Source organism: Mytilus californianus, unplaced genomic scaffold, assembly GCF_021869535.1.
Source record: "Mytilus californianus isolate M0D057914Y unplaced genomic scaffold, xbMytCali1.0.p SCAF_8, whole genome shotgun sequence".
Classification (NCBI taxonomy): Eukaryota; Metazoa; Mollusca; class Bivalvia; order Mytilida; family Mytilidae; genus Mytilus; species Mytilus californianus.
Window position 1 is genome coordinate 32,921,836 of NW_026262734.1, and position 20,469 is coordinate 32,942,304.

The 20,469-nt window shown below is 32.8% G+C and overlaps 1 protein-coding gene across 2 annotated transcripts in view; it reads right to left on the reverse strand.

Annotated features, from left to right (window-relative positions):
• The window catches only part of LOC127711764 (rabankyrin-5-like), a 38,803-nt gene extending 30,459 nt beyond the window's left edge, over window positions 1-8,344 (reverse strand). For both annotated transcript variants that reach the window (XM_052217886.1, XM_052217884.1), the window contains exons 1-4: window positions 8,310-8,344; window positions 6,525-6,717; window positions 2,927-3,048; window positions 493-628 (exon numbers count right to left, since the gene is read on the reverse strand). In XM_052217886.1, the coding sequence (XP_052073846.1) occupies window positions 493-628; window positions 2,927-3,048; window positions 6,525-6,717; window positions 8,310-8,319 (461 nt within the window). In that variant the 5' untranslated portion in view covers window positions 8,320-8,344. The remainder of the gene's footprint in view (window positions 1-492; window positions 629-2,926; window positions 3,049-6,524; window positions 6,718-8,309) is intronic.
• Window positions 8,345-20,469: the final 12,125 nt, after the last annotated feature.

A 20,469-nucleotide genomic window follows, 5' to 3' on the forward strand; every position in this document is an offset into this window, starting at 1 on the left:
TTAAAATAAAAATGCTATATTTGCCAATATTTTTACTGGTCTTCCATTAAAAATATATCTAAAAAGTAGTGCATTTCTGACTTAAAAACATTGCATCTTGACTGATATTGCATTCTTTACTTTCTCCTTAAAGTTAAGTAAGCACTAGAGAGGTTCTCTGAAAAACAGTTTATGTATGCAATCAAGTGAGACTTATTCAAGATGGCCAAAATAGGCATTGCATCCTCACAGAAGGCATCAAAGCTGCAAGAATTGGATGAAATATGTGGTACTATATTACAAAAAAATTATTGCACTAATATTGAAGAATGTTGTTCCTTGCAGTATTCACAAGCTTGTGCAATATGACATATACTGCACAGGACAATATTCCTCAACAGTAGTGCAATAACCCTATAATATAAAAGCAAACGTTTCTGAGAATGCAACCATAAAATATCTAATACTCAGTATCTTTGAGAAAGCAACCATAAAATATGTGACACTCATTACCTTTCTTGAAGCACCTTAAGCTTAAACCTGGTTGCCACCCTCAGTAATTCTAATAGGAAGACATCATCTGTTTTAATATCAATTTCATCTGTATATACCCACTTCATCAATGCATTCGCTACCTCATACTTGATATCTGAAATGTTGTTTTTTTTAGTATTGCTAGTCACAATTTAAAGAGTTTAAACAAAATGTATATTCCTGTTATTTAAATACTGAACAATTGAAATGGACAATTGTTGATGAATGGTTACAAGTAAAGGTAGTTTATTTTTACAACAACAACCAAAAAATTTTCAAAGGTACAACAACTTAAATATATTTAATCATGTTAATTACTTACTAAAAGTGTTGTTGTTTAATTTTCAATTATTATAATTTTGACTTTCATAAATTGGAATATTTTGTCTGCAGTTGTAATTTGATTTATTTGGTGCATAAAATGATCATAAGAGTGCCAATATCAAACATGCAAAAAAACATTCATCAAAAGATAAATGCAAGATTTTTGAAAATCATAAGTAATAAACTGCTTTGCTGAGCGCAGATGGATACGACTGCAGAGGTCCAACCCTGAACAGTTAAGACAAAAATGGACACAATATTCAAGCTTGATACAGGTCTGAATTTGGATTGTAACTAAATATTTGACACATTATAGGTTTCTGACACAGAATAAATGTAGTCAAAGAACTTGAAATTGGTTGTATGATTTGAATTTATATTCAATTGAAGATTTCTTGCTGTTGTGCAATACACTGTGCTGTTGCACAATACTTAGTAAATCTGTTTTCAGACTATATACAAAGAATTAGCAAAATAAATTGTGACCCCCAATTTTTTTCTTTAGAAAATTGACAATTTCTTAAAATCTTGAGGGAAAAAAAATTGAACCCCCCACAAATTTTTTTTTTGACCCCCAAAAAAAAAAAATATTTGAAGAGAATTTTCTTTTGAGGAAAAAAAATTGCCTCCCCCCCAAATAAATAAATTTTACCCCCCCCTCCCTCCTCCTTTCCAAAAAAAATAATTTTGAAGAAATTTCCTTTTTGTAAAATCAGGTACAAATTAAGAGATACAAGTTATTGTCTGAAAACTAGAATGTTTTAGACCCTTTTTGACCCCTATTTCCTGAACGGATTGGGCAATTACACCCCAAAATGAATCCCAACCTTCTACTTGTGGTATTGAACCTTGTGGTACAATTTCAGAGCAATCAAAATACTTATACACAAGTTATTGTCCTGAAACTGAAAAAAATGCTTGTTTATAGTAATATCTAAAAATAAAATTTCTTCATCAACATTTAATAGTCACTTCTAAAAATAAATTGACAGCTAGGACTTTGCAACCATAAAAACCCATTTAAATACATCATAAAAGTATTAAAAATAGAAAATGACATCATAATCATGGCTAAAATTTAAAAAATCTTCATCAGGAACATTTAATAGTAATATTTAAAAACAAAATTCCTTCATCAGCATTTAATAGTAACTTCTAAAAATAAATTGACAGCTAGGACTTTGCAACCATAAAAACCCATTTAAAAACATCATAAAAGTATTAAATAGAAAATGACATCATAATCATGGCTAAAATTAAAAAACATTCATCAGCAACATTTTAAAGTAATATCTAAAAATAAAATTCCTTCATCAGCATTTAAGAGTAACTTCTTAAAATAAATTGACAGCTAATCACCTCAAGAGAATACAACATTTCTTTATAACAAAACCATTGTAAGGGAGGTAACTCTAATGCCAAAAAAACCCAAACAAAGAATAACCAATTCTGAGTATAAAAATTTATTACCACTGAACCCTTTGATATACACTATTATAATATTATATGTATTTAAATCACAGTATTTGATGTTTCTAGAAACAGCTAAAAAATATTTCATACTAGAACTAGCAAACAAATAGCAAAAAGTACCAACATAAAGAAACAAAGCTAAAGTAATTGTCCATTAACCAGGAAACCCTCGTTTTTCCCCTTCTCCCTAAACAGATTGAGCCATAACCCCCCAAAGCCAATCCTAATCATCCCTTTGTGGTATGGAAACTTGTGGTACAATTTCAGACAATTCCATACACTGTTCCACAAGTTATTGTCTGGAAACTAGAAAAATGCTTATTTGGGCCCCTTTTCAATCCCTAATTCATAAACCGTAGGGACCATAACCCCCAAAATCAATCCCAACCTTCCTTTTGTGGTTTCAAACCTTGTGTTTAAATTTCATATCTTTATATTTACTTATACTAAAGTTATTGTCCGGAAACCAAATGTCTTTGGACGACGCTGACGACGACAACGTGATACCAATATATGAGTGCAAAAATTTGGCGGCTGTATAAAAAAATAATTCTACTTATAATGCATAATTACATATCATTAGCTGGAATCATATAATATTGCTTTGCCTCCCTACCTGTTAAATCCAGTTCTTTCACAGAAGATAGATCAGGCAGTCCCCAGTAGTCACTCCTAGCTGCTAGGACAAACCTGTGACCATATATCTGTTGTGAACCTTGCAAGTGAATGGTTATGTCACTGTAACAAAGATTAATACTTTGTATGCTGTGAATAAAACTTGTCATTACATATGTTAGAGTGAACAGTTAGACTCAGGATTGACATTAAGTCTCTAATTGACATCCACTCCTCAAATCGACGTCAAATGTAATGTCATGTTCTCAAATCAGTGTCCATTATTTTTACCCTCTAATCAACATCTAATGTGACGTCATGTATTACCATGTCCAATATGATTTAATCATCTATTCTGAGTTTTATCTTTGTTCACATTATCAGTATCGTTTTGTCTTTGTGTAAAATGTGTAAAGCTGCTTAAAGAAACTAATTGTTTTCATATATCTTTATACCTTACAAATATCTTGTTCCTTTCATATAAAAAATGACATGTGGATACATGTATAAGACAATAAGACAACAACACAATCACAAAGATAACCGAAAGATATCTAGGGGCAGTATACAGTCTCAAACACTAGACAGAATAAAGAAGTACAGTCAGTTGTTGAATTATTATCAAAAAGTATTATCATTTGGACTCTGCAAGATTTAAAATCTTATATTTTGTAGCAACTTTTTTTTTTTTAAGTTCAACCAACAATTTGCATTTGGGAAATGTCTGTATCAAATCAGGAATATGACAGTTGTTTTCATTAAATAGGATTAATACGTCATTGCGGCCAGTCTGTAAAATGGAAATAGATTTAGTAGAAGACATTGAGTTGAGAACCTTAAAAAGACACCTATTAGAGGGGCATATAATTGTCAGTCAATTTGGAATCTTATTTCATTATGATGTCATATTTAGGAACGGACATGGATTAGAGACAGGACATTGATCTGAGTCCTATACATATCTATACTACTAAAATAAGGAGGTCCAATTTGTTAGCCGGCATGACGGGAAACACGACGAATTTTAAGAATTCAACTTTATATATTAATAATATAGGACAATGGTGTTGATTAAAAATTACACCATTCCAGGCCCTTTTGTTTTCCACATAATTAATATTACCAATAATTAACAAGTTCCGGATCGAATGCGATACCGTTACCAATAATATATGTCACACATGTAGTTTCCGGTTGTATGTTCTGTATCTTCCTTCTTTAATAGGAACACCATCATGGGTTGTGGTGTTAAGGAGGACATTAAACACACTGTACTGGTATGGATTTAATGTGAGCATTTGCCTACCCTACCCAGTTTCCTAGCCTGACCGTGACGGGTCTTACTACCAGAAAGTTAACCTCAACAAGCATTCTGTGAGTATTGCCTGGCAATACATAGTCCCCTACCAGTTAAAAATTCATTGTACTGAAACAAAATGCTAACTTGATCTATAACTTGTCATGGTGTAAACTATTTAACAAATATCAAGTCAATATCTTCAAGCATGACGAAAAAAAATGTGGAAAATGGATTACATGAGTGAATTTTCTAAGTCCAAGGACCATAACTCCGCACAAAATCATCAGACAGGAACAAAATTCGAACTTGATCTGTAACTTGTCATGATAAAACTATTTATTACATTGGTTGCAATGAATTACATTGATTTCCCAGTGAAATAAAAACCAATAATTTCTCATGTGAAATAAACGTGGTTATTTCACTCCTCTGACGTCATACAACAAAAGGCGTTGTCAAGACGTCGATAACGTCGGATCAAAACAAATTGTGAATGCGTAGAAAAAGATATAGTTCCTTACGTTTTCTACTTTAATTTCATAAAAAAGCCATTTGCCAATATAATAAAAAGAACTAATCAAAGAATTCAAATATCGAAAAATATTCAACTCGTAACCGAACAACACGGATAATTAACTCATACGCTATGCGCATTCGTGAATTAATGTGTTGTTCGGTCACTGGTTGAATATTTTTCTCTATTTGAATTCTTCGATTAGTTATTCTATAAATACCAATTATTAATTCGATATCTTCAAGCATGACAAAAAAAAGTGAGGAAAACTGATTATTTGAGTGAATTTTCTAAGTCCAAGGACCATAACTCTGCACAAAATCATTAGACCAGACGAAAATTCGAACTTGATCTGTAACTTGTCATGATAAAACTATATACCAATCATCAAATCAATATCTTCAAGCATGACAAAAAAAAGTGCAGAAACTGATTATTTGAGTGAATTTTCTAAGTTCAAGGACCATAACTCTGCACAAAATCGTCAGACCGGAACAAAATTCGAACTTGATCTGTAACTTGTCATGATAAAAAAATACACTAAATATCAAATCAATATCTTCAAGCACGAAGAAAAAAAATGTGGAAAACTGATTTGCCGGACTGACGGATGGACAGACCGACAGACGGACGGAGTGTAAACCTAAAGTCCACTTCGACTTCGTCGGTAGGGGACTAATAAGTACAATGCAAAAAACATGATAAAACATATGAACACATTCATCTCATTCGCTCATCCTCAAAATATAAAAAATGCAAAATATATAATTATTTACAGAATAAGGGATAGGGTTGTAGTAAGAAAACCAGAACGGGTTCAAAAAGAAAGATTTTGAAAGCAGAGAAAACTGTGCACCTTATAATCAGCATGACTTTATCAGATGACAATACGAATACTACAAATCGAGGCTAAAAAGAAGGCATAGGTACTATAATTCAGTCAAGGACCCTCGATGTCGTAGGTGTGTTCTTGTATTACAGAAAAAACAGTGGTTGTCATTGATGTGGTCCATCATAATTGGTTTTTTTTCTTCATTAGTTCAAATTTTTATATAATTATTAGCTTTAATCAGGCTGTTGGTTTTTCTGATTCTAATTGAGTTGCATTTATATTTAGTAATCATTCTGCAGGCCTTTTATAGCTTACTATACAATATGGCTTTTGCTCATGGTTCAGGTCTTTGACCTATAGATGTTTAAATCCTTGTCCTTTGGTCTTTGGTGGATAGTTAACATCTTACAACATATTTTTATGTCATGACCATTTCTCCAAAAAATATAAATACATAACTGTTCTAAGTTCAGGTGGGTGCAACCAGATATACAATGTAGATTATGTAGAAAAAGATTTTATTAGTTATTATGGTGGTTATCTCCCCTGCTAGCACAGTTATACTTTTGCATTTCATATTTATGTCTCATGCTTCCAAAAATTAATTTTGCGAAAATAGCAAAGATGGAAATTCAAATATTTGGTTTAATTACAAAAAAAATAAAAGAAGAATGTGCCTGAGGACACGAATGCCCCCGCTCAAGCTTACCTAATATGTGAAAATACTTTTGGGACAGACGGAAGAACGAACGGAAAGACGGATGGATGGAAGGACGGAGGTCAAGGGTAATACTTAATGCCCCCTTTGCCTAGCAGTGGGGCATAAAAATATACTAAGGATACCTACATTTTTGTACTATAATACTTATGGTAAAATTTAAAATTAAATCTTTCTGATATCTGAAACCCTAACATGCCTAAGGGATATCAATTACAAATTTATGATTGCATACCTGTAGAGTTCTTTATTGAACAGTTCAGCAACTGTTTTCAATAGTCTAGCAACAAAATTGTCATCTGATCCTGACTGACCAGAACTAGCAATAGCAATCTGGTATTTCTTCTCTACCTCAGCCAAACGATTTTGTAACTTTACATATTCCTCTCGCAGTAAACTCAGATGGTTCTGTAGTTTAACTACCTCTGCTACAAAAAAATTAAACATTTTAGCATTATCAATACAGAAATAGTCATTACAATCATTCCTGATGTTTCTCACATTATTTCCAATTAAATCTGGTTAACAGCACCTACATGTACATGTAATAAAATATTTAATCAAATTGAATGTATGACCATTAAGCTGGCTGCAATACAAATCCAGGATCAGTCTTAAATAATTGTACGTGTATGTCATCATGGTTATCAGTGCTCAAACTTTTAAATAACAATGACAATATCCTTATTTTTTTCAACCATAACTATATTTGAAAATACCTCTATAGCAATAAAAGAACTCTTTAAAACTTTTTATAAATATCTAAGAGAAATGAAGGCTTCAGAGCAAATGCAATAATTTCCATTCAAATTAATATTTCCAAGGGGCATAACTCTTTAAAAATATTTGATCATCACTTGGAAAGTGTCAAACAGTGATAAACATTGCTGATATAAACCTATTATATAACTTTCATAAAAATCTGGCAAGCTTTGTACACATGAGAGCGCTAACAATGCAATTTTCCATATAATCAATATTTGTAATATTTCCAAGGGGCATGACTCTTTTAAAAATAATTGAACGGCACCGATTTTCGAACTCATCCAAGACATTGCTAATATAAACCTATGATATAAGTTTCATAAAAATCTGGCAAGAATTGTACATGTGAGAGTGCTAACAAGACCTGACAGACAGATGGAATGACAGACGCTATTTCAATGTCCCCTGCAACACATTGCGCGGGGGACAATAAAAAGGTTTAATTCAATTTATCAAAATGATTCACCATCAAAGCTGTTAACATGTAAAATAAGTGGATAAAACATGTTCTTATTGAAAGATAACACTATGTTGAACGACAGTTTATATTGTAAAGAACTGAATCCAGATTATTATAAAGTTTTTACGAAAAAAATGGGAGGAAATTTTCTTAATTCTTTCAATTTTTCTCCATTTTATGAAGTCATGTTGTCCATTAATATTGAATATCTAAGAATTGTTAGTACATGATTCATAAAACATAACTAAAATTAGATATCCTCATCATTTATTCAAAACAGTATGGTCAGTCTTACAATGAGATTACCTGTTATTATCTACAATTATCTGTTTATCAGATCATCAACAATTATCACATGTAATCAAACCAAATTAGTAGAAATTATTGGATATGCTTTAAAACATTTGACATAATTGACAGGTCAATAGAATTTTGGATATTACTATTATTAGGGCAACTCAAAGGGAAAGAGCACAAATTTGTAGTTTTTTTTTTACAAAAGGGCACAACCTGGAGATGTATTGCCCCCTATTCAACTTATGTCGAGTCCACGTATAGAAACATATAGTGATGCATATCTGTGGTATCCGACCTGTACTGCTGTAGGTGAATATAAGGGAGTGGAAGTTTTGTTGTAATTTTTCAATACACTGAATGTAGGCAATACAATAACCCCATTTGTGAGAAAATTATTTCTATCTATCGAAACTAGCATGATTTAGCAATTCAATTTTCTAAAAATCGGTAGAATTTTGGCAATTAATTAACTTTTGATTAAAAATAAAATTTATGCACCTTCTGCCATTTTGTCCAAAAGATCATGTGACCTAAGCACGCCTCTTATATTTTCGATATCTTCAGACATAAGCTCCAAATATTTCGAACGCTAAGAGATATAACTAAATTAATAGCCTTGAATTTCCGACCTCGATCATTTTCCAGTACAACCGTAACGGTGTCTATTGTGTATGTTTCTTTATTTTTTTCGTGTTAATCAATATGTTAAAAAGTCAGTTTCTTTTCTTAATTCACGAATCTTTGGTCATTTGACTGGACCGGCGTTATATCTATTTTCAGGCTATCACGGAAAGATTTATTTCATTATCAACTGATAAACATTTTATATGCAATAGTGTAAAGTATTATCAACTGATAAACATTTTATATGCAATAGTATAAAGTAACAAAGCAACCGGCAAACAATGATGCAGTGGTGTGACATAAATCACTACACGGGAGTTCTCAAGAATGAAATTATAAATTCGTCTACATTCAAGGCAGTACCCAGTATGCTCCACAGAGTGTCAAATGTTAAATAGTCACGAGAGTCTGGATGGGGTTTACAGAATCATTAATTGGATGCAAAAGAATAAAGGATAACTTTGAAAAATAAAAGAATTCGGTAATACAATATTGATTACAGAAATTAATGATGTCCAGAATAAAGAAATCATCCAATTGCAGAAAAATTAATACGGTAAAATCATTGTCATCAGAATTTTAGAGAATAGGCGTTACTTTTAAAGACAAGAGGCTGTCAGAGGGACAGCAAACCGGATTTTCCTGCAGAGGTCGAACCCTGAACAGTTGAGCAAGTATGGACACTACATTTAAGCTTAAAACAGCTCTGAATTTGGATTGTGATTGAATATTTGACACAGCATAGGTTTGTGACACAAAATGAATGTGGTCAAAGAACTGAAATATTTGAAATTGGACATTTAAATACCTATTATGGTCCAATATCCAAAATCTAAGTACATATTAGAATCAGCATATCAAAGAACCCCAAGAATTCAATGTTTAATGAAATCAGAAAAAAATTTAATTTAGGACCCTTTGGACCTCAATGAGGACCAATTTGATAAAGGAGCCCACAATCCAAAATCTCTCAATACATGGTTAGAGTCAGCATTTCAAGGAACCACATAAATTCAATTTTTGTTGAATCAAACAAACTTTAATTTTGGACCCTGATTTGGACCAACTTGAAAACTGGGCCCAAAAATCTAATATTTAAATACAGGTTTAGATTCAGCATTTGAAAGAACCCTATTTATATTTAATTTATGTTGAAATGAAACACAGGTTAATTTTATCCATAATATTTTCTGTGCAAAGGGAAATAACTCAAATTTGATAAATAATTCTCTAAAATAAGATATGATGCAGTTTTTTAAATTATAATCAATAATATAATAACAACAACATGTGATGACTAAGTTCTCTAAAATTGGATATGATTTAACACTCAAACATTGTTAGAATCAGCATGTTACATATTTGTTTTTCGTTCATTTTCTGTACATAAATTAGGCCGTTAGTTTTCTCTTTTGAATTGTTTTACATTGTCATTTCGGGGCCTTTTATAGCTGACTGTGCGGTATGGGCTTTACTCATTGTTGAATGGCCGTATGGTGACCTATAGTTGTTAATTTCTGTGTCATTTGGTCTCTTGTGGAGAGTTGTCTCATTGGCAATCATACCTCATCTTCTTTTTTATATATCAAAAAACCAAAGAATTCAAATTTTGATGAAATTAAACAAAAGTTTAATTTAGGACCCTTTGGACCTCAATGTGGTATTATCTTATTAATAATGAAAAGAAATACAGGTTTAGATTAAGCATTTCAAAGAACCCTATATACATTCAATTTATGTTGAAATCAAACACAGTTTAATTTTGGACCCCAATTTGGACCAACTTGAAAACTGGGCCCAAAATCAGAAATCTAAATATATGTTTATTAATAGACAATATTAGCTTAGTTTTTAAAGGAGTTCACTTCATAAAAAAAATATAGCATTTAGAAAATCAGTTTTTACAGAATAACAAACAAACTTGCCACAAAATTCTTCAAACAATTTACCAAAGAAAAGAAGAAAAAAATCCAAAATTTTATTTATCATTAATACAATGTCTTTTCAAAATCTATAAAAATCAGTAACAAGAAATAATTGTAACAGGATGCTGTTACGAAGTCTCCCAAACAAAGCTCCAATAATTCGTCATTCCCAGGGTCGCCTGACATTGGGCAAAGTCCAGTACAAATTGGTTTGTGATATCATAAGTGACGCCTATGGATTGACCTTGTATGTCATTCAAATCTTCTTGAAATTACGAACAGGAATATATATGGTTTAGGGGTGGAGATCTCGACCGTTTACAAGTTCTCAAAAAGGGGGGGGGTGATCCCCAGGGGACTCGCCCTTTATTTCATATGATTTGTTTTTTTGTCCCATACAAGAATATTTATGGTTTAGGGGTGGGCATCTCGAACGTTTACAAGTTCTTAAACAGGAGGGGGTGGGGTTGACCCCAGGGGACTCGCCTAATATTTCATTTGATTTGTTTTATTGTCCCATTCAAGAATATATATGGTGTAGGGGTGGGGATCTCGACCGTTTACAAGTTATCAAAAAAAGGGGGGTGGGGGTAACCCCCATGGACTTCCCCTATATTTCATTTGATTTGTGTTATAGTCCCATACAAGAATATATATGGTTTAGGGGTGGGGATCTCGACCGTTTACAAGTTCTCAAACAGGATGGGGTTGGGGTGACCCCAGGGGGACTCACCTTTTATTTCATTTGATTAGTTTTATTGTCCCATACAAGAATATATATGGTTTCGGGTGGGGATCTTGACCGTTTACAAGTTTTCAAAAAGAAGGGGGTGGGGTGACCCCCATGGGCTTCCCCTATATTTCATTTGATTTGTGTTATAGTCCCATACAAGAATATATATGGTTTAGCGGGGTGGGGATCTCGACCGTTTACAAGTTCTCAAACAGGATGGGGTTGGGGTGACCACAGGGGACTCGCCTTTTATTTCATTTGATTAGTTTTATTGTCCCATACAAAAATAAATATGGTTTCAGGGTGGACAACTTGACCGTTTACAAGTTTTCAAAAAGAAGGGGGTGGGGTGAACCCGGGGACTCCCCCAATATTTCATTTGATTTGTTATATTGTCCCATACAAGAATATATATGGTTTAGGGGTGGGAATCTCGACCGTTTACAAGATAAAAGCACATTCTCAAATTGAAGGGGGTGGGGGTAAGAATATATATGGTTTAGGGAGACTTAATTATCTACAAAATGTCTTATAATGAACAGTAAATTTCAAATTTCATTTATACAGTCCAACTAGTAAATTTCAAACTTTATGTATATAGTCCTACAGATCTTATCAGGAAACAGAAAATTTTCAAATAAATCTGTCACTCCAATGATTATCATATGCTAAAATATAACCCAGATCTAATTAATAATTAATAATGTAATTACTCTCAAAATGTCTAATAATATAGTTTATAATCATCACCACTTAGGATATAGAAAATTTTCAAATAAAGCTGTCACTCCAATTTTTATTGCGAGATAAGACATTATGCTGAGTCATAATGTGATAACAAGAGACAAATATTTTAAAATACCACTTCTGGATATTAAAAATGGCGATAACTCAAAAAGGAGAAATACTAAAATCATGAAAATTGAACTAGATCTTCATTAAGTCACAAGAAACAACATATCTAAATTTGAAAAAAAATCATCACAGCGTTTTCATGTTATTGAAGAGACACTGTTTGGCAGCCGGCCGTCCGCCCGCCCATGCAGCCGCCCGCCGTACATTCCCAAATCAATAACCGATATTTCCTTCGAAAATCCGGTTAATAAAAAAAAACTGCCCTAACATTTTAATACTTACCGTTACCTTGGTGATATTTCTGCTTTAATCATATGATGATTTTACTGCAGAAAGTGACTCAAAGGAAACTGAATCTAATACAGAGTTATTTTTCAGACAGTTATAATTGTCCTTTTCTAGATTTAAATATTTCAGTTTCACATGGGAAAGTGTATACCAATAATTGAGTCAAAAGAGACGATGTTTCGTTCTTATCGTTAATTTTCCATTTTTGGACAGTTATGTTCTCGCTACCTCAAATTAAGTAAAACCTATACCAAATTCTTTCATAGATACAAAGATTTTGTTAAAAGGTCATGATTTTGTTAAAAGGTTTGGCTGTACCTGTAGAATTTTTATTAAAAATAACGGGATATCTCATCCAGATGGACGTACATCAGCTGTTTATAGAGCCCGGAAATTAAGATACGATCCACGTAAACCAATTGACCCTTTGTATAAACTTGTTCATAAAGGTTATCCATTTAACACAGCAGTAAAATCCTTTTGAAAATATTGTTTTTATCGGTACTACATTTATTATTATTTTTTTTTTAAATTAGAACAATTTAAACATACCTAAATATATATTGATATATATGTACAGTTATGAGAACTCTTGATCCTACATCCTGTCGTTACTGTTAACTTATATTTTGACGGTGGACAAGGCCGTAAGTTTCTCAGACATATTATGATGCCTTTCACTAAATCAGTTGGATGTGTATTGACTGATACTTTAGTTTGGGAGAACATGATTTATCTAATGGTTGTAATTGGCTTCGAACTAGCTTTCAGTAACTCTTATATCGGTGCTTTGTGTCTAATTGTTTTTATGTTAGTTGTTTTTGTGCCTCGTATCGATCTTTTGAGTTAAGCCAATTGCAACTGAATTTTATAGTTTGTTCTTATATTGTGATGTTACATCAATGTCTCAGGTTAATGAGGGGTTGAGCGTTCACAAACATGTTTAACTCCGCCACATTTTTTATGTGCCTGTCCTAAGTCAGGAGCCTGTAGTTCAGTGGATGTTTTTCGTCAATTTCTTGTCTGTCATATTTGTTTTTCGTAAATTGTTTTGTTATAAATTAGGCCGTTAGTTTTCTCGTTTGATTTGTTTCCGGCCATTTTTCATGTCGGGCCTTTATAGCCGACTATACGATATGGGTTTTTCTCATAGTTTACAGCAAACCGGTGGCCTATAATTGCTTAAATACACATCATTTGAACTCTGATGGATAGTTGTATCATTGGCAATTTATTTTGTATATTGGACATGACCTTTCCGCTTGAAAATGGAATAATCGAATGTTTTCGGGTTTTTTAATTTTACTTACATTTCACTTTGTATACTTAAGCCAACACAATATTACCATATTTTTACTGGGCTGACCAGTCAACACAAATTGATAATATCTTTTTTGACAGATCACCATGCAGTCAGCACAATGCTTTCATTAATGGTCTGGAAATTGTACCAACACCGTGTGCAACATTCTCGATTTTTAACGAGAGGTTATATATAACGCGACCACTTTCCTCCTTTTTACTTCAACATCGATCGTATTTTTACCCAATCTATATATCTTCGTATTTATATGCCTGTCTCCTGTCAAGTACAAGTACATCGTCAGTATAGTAATTGTTTTATGTCAAATCTTAAGGTTTTTCGTTATTTGGAGAAATGTGTGTAGAGCTTTATAAAAAATAAGGAGATGATCATGTGGTATGATTTCCGCAATGAGACAACTCTCCATGAAGTGGATGTAAGTAATTATAGGCAATCGTAATGCTTTCAACAATGAGAAAAACCCATACCGTATACTGAGTCGGCCATAAAAGGCCCCAACATGAAAAATATGAAACAATTCAATTGATCGGAAAACTAACGACCTAATTTGCCTAATTTATAACAAAACAATTTACGAAAAACAAATATGACAGACATGAACCAACGACAACTTCTGAACTACAGGCTCCTGACTTGAGACAGGCACATAAAGAATGTGTCTTTGATTTTTTCTGTTTAATAAGTTATTGCCAACGTTTATTTACTCTGAATGATTTAAGCTTGCCATATTGCCCTCTTGGTTTTTTATGCATATTTTGTCGAGGTTGTTGTGTATATTTTGGTCAATTTTCTCCAAAATTCTTAACCCTTCTAAGCAAAATTTACTTTGGCCACCACTCTTGTTGTGTATATAATTGACATATATCAAACATTTTCTTTAATTAATATAAACTGGAAAAGTTTATCAGTGTATATGGACTTATATTTCTAACATACCTATAGTCATATACGACTATTGTTGTCGAACCAACATTTGGATTCAGTACATCAACTTTCAAAGATAACATCTAATATTGAAAAAGCGAATATTACATTTCTACAAGATAAATATGTATGACAAAGTAATTAGTTCTTTGCCTACCGTAACTGATTTCGACAAGATGTAAGATCTATAAGATCTTTATGAAGCATCCAAGTGATTGGGATAATGGTGTATAAGAACATTAAGAAGATTGGACGTTGTAGCGATCATCGATACGCTGAAGTGTCATAGATGTCTGAACAAGGAAAACTGTCCTCATGTTTAAATATGTATATTTTACGAATGAAGTTTCATCGAAATATGTTTTGACTATGTTTAACCCCAACGTACGTTGATACGCTTGTCCAAAGGAGTAAGTTCACGAAGGGTTGAAAATGGTCCATAGATATGAATGGTTTTTTTTAACAGATTTCACAATCATAGAAATAATTGCGATATTACCATTAACACAAAAATAACATCTTTTTGGCACATCACATTATAAATGACGAAGAAATGATGGTCCTTTTATATATTGTTTGTGTTGGAACGTCGATTTTGGTCAAATATCTCCCAAATTCTTAACAGTTCTTAGCGAAATTTTGCTTTGGCTCCCACCATTGATCTAGAAAATGTTTGTGTCAAAGAAATTTATATCATCGTTAACTTCTTTTGGTTACAGAACATTTCTAATTATAGGTTGTGGTCAAGGGTTTCCACAAGCTTTAGGTCCGTATAATGTATATGTTCCGGACCATATGAGTATTTGGACCATACGCGTATATATGGTCATAACCTCACGAGTATAATACTCATATGGTTCGACCGTACGCGTATGGTCGGACCATATGGGTATATGCATGTGGTCATGACCATATGCGGATTGGCCAAATACTCATATGGTCCGGAACATATACAAAATCATCATATTTTGATAATATATCCAAATTTGTATGATGATAACTCCTCCCCCTTTTTTGTGCTAAGTTTAGTTCACCAAGTGTGTCCGCCATGCCCATGTCCGAAGTAAAAACTGCACCCTGATTTTCCATTGGATTTTAATGAATGAATATTACACATATGCATATATTCTAAAAATCATACATATTTTGTTGCTGACACTTACTGTTCTGCCTAGATTTTCACGCAAACGTATGATAAAGTTGAAATTCAAGACCATATTTGGCCTAAAGTGAATCTTGTCCTTTAGTAATGTCTTTTCTAGTTTTTTTTAATTTTATATTTAAGTCTTTATGTCCATTAAAAAATCTTTTTTTTTTACGATTTTTTTTCATGTCTGTTGTGTCGGGGCCTATTTATAGCCGACTATACGGTATGGGTTTTTCGCATTGTTAAAGGCTTTACGGTTACCTATAGTTGCTTACATCCACTTCATTTGAACTTTGGTGGATAGTTGTCTCATTGGCAATCATACCACATCTCCTTATTTTTATATCTGGTGAAGAGTTGTCTCATTGGCAATCATACCACATCTGCCACACAACAGACTGATTTGGTGTTTATAGTATAGACCCATGTTGTATTGTTGAAGACCATATTATGTATATGGTGACTGATATATCATTTGGGTTTCGTTTCTGTTTTTTTTTTTTTTTTCTCTCTTATTTTTTTTTGGGGGGGGGGGGGGTGGGGTCGTTCGGTTCTCATATGAATTGTCATTTTCTTCTAATTTCATATACAATGTCGACCCTCTTTTGAATGATGGGTCTGTTTTAAAGCTTGTGAAGGTTGAATGTTGTCATAAATTTTGCATATAAAAAACAACATTAATAACAATAAGCGACAATTTATGAAGAACAGAATCAAACGAACCTTTTGAAATATTCAATATAAAAATAAGAGCATGTGGTATGATTGCCAATGAGACAACTCTCAACCAGAGACCAAATATAGTTAACAACTATAGGTCAACGTTCGTCCTTCAACAATGAGCAAAACACATACCGCATAGTCAGCTATAAAAGGCCCCGGAATGGCAAATGTAAAACAATTCAAACGAGAAAACTAACGGCCTGATTTATGTACAATACAATAAACGATTAACAAATATGATATACAGCAAAAAACGACAACCACTGAATTACAGGCTTCTGACTTATGACAGGCTCATACAGAATGTGGCGGGGTAAAACTAGTTTGTTGGCGCCTACCCCCCCCCCCCCCCCCCCCCCCCCCCTAACCTGAGATAGTGGTGTAACAGTACAACATAAGAACAAACTATAAAAGTTAGTTGAAAAGGACTTAACTCCATGCTTTTCTGATGAAAATTTTTGATATATATTAACATGAGATTAGTTGAAATAATCAACCAGGTTTAGCTGATATTGGATGTTTTTGTTCATTAATGATTTGTTTTGTGCAGATCTTTATTACCATATTTACTGACAACTTTGCTAAGACTCGCATTTGATCAAGAGCTTGGCACATCCTGTCTGTCCGTGTCATATTTGTTTTTCGTTTATTGTTTTTAGCATAAATCAGTTCGTTGGGTTTCTCTTTTGATGGTTTTCACAGTTTTCACATTTTGTCATGCCTTGTATTGCTTACTATATATGGTATGGGTTTTGTTCATTGTGGAAGGCCGTACGGTGGCCTATATTTATTAACGTCCTCGTTCTCTGGTCACTGGGGAATAGTTGTCTCATTGTTTTTTTTATGTTTTTCTTCTCAGTCATTCAAATCAAGCATTTCAAGTAAATTTATGATATCAGTGTTTGATTTCTTTTGTTAGTGTAGAATCAGTTATTTTTTGAAGTACAATGTGAAGTATGACTTGTTCTTTCTCAACTTATATGATTGATTGATTATTCTTTTATTATTGATTGCTTAACTTCAAGTGGCAAATACAGCACATGGCCAAACGTATTCATCACCGACATATTTTTGCAATATATTTCTAAAAAAAACTACGTTTTAAAAAAAAATTGTGGGGTCGTTTCTGGCTGGATTTTTTCACACCAGTGTTGAAAGAAGCAGAACTGCCATAGTCTTGTCTTCAGTGGTTTTTGTTTTATCCAAATGCGAACAATATAATATTTTTGAACAATTTAATTTGGTTGAAATATACAGCAAATTTCTTAATAACAAAAAAAAAAGGACTTGTGTTTATATAATCGCTCAACAACAAATATACAATCAAACATAAAAATAAAACTTCTTTTTGTACCATGTTGGATAAATTCCAACCAGAAATGAGTCTATGATAGTTTCTTTTTTTTTTTTTTTTTTTGAAAACCGAAGTTTTATTTATTTTGAATTTATTGAACCATAAAATAAATTTTTGACTTTTCACATTTTACATAATCCGCGCGAAATTCAAAATAAATAATAGCCATTCATTATAAATAAATTTCTATCAAAATAAGGCTCAAAGAGCTTTTTGTATTATTTATATTAACAATAACAACGTAAACACATGTTGGCGTATGAATACACAACGTCAGAGTGGGCGTGTCGCCATAAAAATTGACAACATTGAAAATAAAGGTAATACTTTTAACCAATCAGAAGACATTAAATACACCAAATTTATTTATTATGAAATATAGATAGCAAAAATCGCAAGTGACGAATACTTGTGGCCACACTGTAGCACATGTAAGTTCAGGACGAAAACTAATTTACAATTCAATACGGTAGGTACGGAAGAGAGGGTCGGCCGGGATGAAAAGCGGGAAATTTGGACTACCTCTAGCAAATGAGGGCATGATGGATAGGGAGAGCCAGACATGAGGTGGACGACACCCTTTGGGATGTGGGATATAGGGGATGAAAAAAGTGGGAAGTGGGAAAAAATACAAAAAATATTTGGAAAATGAGATTCCTCGTGTCACCCTCCTCTGACATATATATACCTGTATAACGTGTTATGATGTATAATGCCCTATAGTTATAGAAACAAATCTCCTTGTTTTTATGTAGTTAAATTTATTAAAATATTTTAATCACATCAAAGTGAGTGGTAAAGAATAAAATATTTTAATCACATCACATCACAGTGGTAAACAATAAAATATTTCAATCACATCACAGTGGTAAACAAGTGTAAAATTTGTGTTTCTTTTAAACTGGCTTTACTCAATAAAGCTAGATATTATTAAGCTTAGCACACAGTGTTATTTTTAAACGAAAAAAAAAACATAATTCATTTCTATGATTTTAGAATTATGAGTTAAATTTAGGAGAAGTTACTCTGAAAGTTTGGAATTTGTGAATGAAATTGACCTTGTAATTGTTTGTTAAAATCTGAATTTCATACAATAATTTGTCACTACTAATTCTCAAAACTACAAAAATGTAGATGTAATAAATCTTCTCCTGTAAGTATAGAATTAAAAATCGATCAGATTGAATGGAAAATAATTATGTCTATATTTCATTTCCATTAACACTCAAAATATCACATGTATAACATGTACACGGACCACGGTCAAATACAACAGAATGGCACGTGTTTCATCCATGTCATCAAAGACAGAGATCTTTGATATTATATACTTGGTTCATCGTCTGAAGAATCAGGCGGACCTGGACTAAATCTAACTGACTTGATCAGTATCTCTCCGCTATTTATAGGGGAACTATATTTTATTTTTCCGTCAACGATTTCTGTGACGTGCTCTGATCCTTCGATCACATTATCAAGTTCATTTCCATCCAAATCAACTTCACGCAATTTTCTCTGAATTTTCCTAATATTCTTCTGTTCTGCCCATGTTAATGGCTTTGTTCCTCGAGATCCTTGGTACGAATCTTCATATACAATAGGTAGACTAAGGGAATGTGAACTATCAAATTCCTTCGGGAGATCTTTAGCGTTTGGGTCTTTAGTTTCGACAAGGAGTTCTGGAAACTGCTCTTGGAATTTGTCCAAATGTTCGTTAGAATGATCATTTTTAACAGTATCAACGAGAACGCCAGAACTGGAGTCTGAATAGGAATCTCTTACATTAACTGGACCCAACTTCTTAAGTGAACTCTTCTTTATGTCTTTCTCTGAAAAATCCTGTTTTTGTGGTGTCCTTAAGGTTTTTGATGCAAAATTTTGACATTCATTTGGGCTCTCTTGTTGTTTTTCAGGGCTACCCATCTGCTTCAGTGTTTCTATTATTTCTTGTTCGTCTGAGGAGACGTTCCTGGAATCTGGGTTTTCTACATCATTAGATAACGAACAAATATAGTTCAGTGTCATATTTGCTACCATCTTTGAAGTGCATGTCAAACTTTCGGAAATTTGGTGGACAGCCTCCGCTTCGCAATTGGCTTTTTCAGCCAACGACGTACAATACCTTGCTCGAAGTTCAGCATCATTGGCTTGAATGCGTGCATAATGTGCTAACGAGGTAATATTCATAACTTCATCAAAGAGTACTTTCAAGTAATCGTCTGTATTATTTGAATTGCCAGATTTCGCCATGACTGTCAAACGGTGTGTTTACATCGCCATTATGGTAAAAGCGTCAATATGACGTAATATTATCTGTGACGTCGTTGGATCGATTGAATTTGAGTTTACAGGTGCTTGCCAGAAAAAGATCGAGATAAAGATTAATAGGGAATTATTTGTTTGTGGAACAATCACAGTGCACCTCTTACAATATTTAGTATATTACATTTTTATTCAAAGTATATAACATTTCAAACACACCCAATTTAGCAACGGATCTACGAACAAAATGGTTCTGGTTCAGAGTTGATCAGGGTTGTTGATATGCACGTCTGTCCTGACCTTATATAACAGTTATTGTAAAACGGTGTTGTTTTCTTTTATATTTCTCAATTTATGTCTAATCTTATGTATTTGTATGTAATGTGATAAAAGCTCTTTATAGGGCCCTTTAATTGGAAAATAAAATATTCTTATTCTTATTCTTATTCTTATAATTGAAAAAAAATCAACGTTGATTTTTTTTTCATTACAGTGTTAT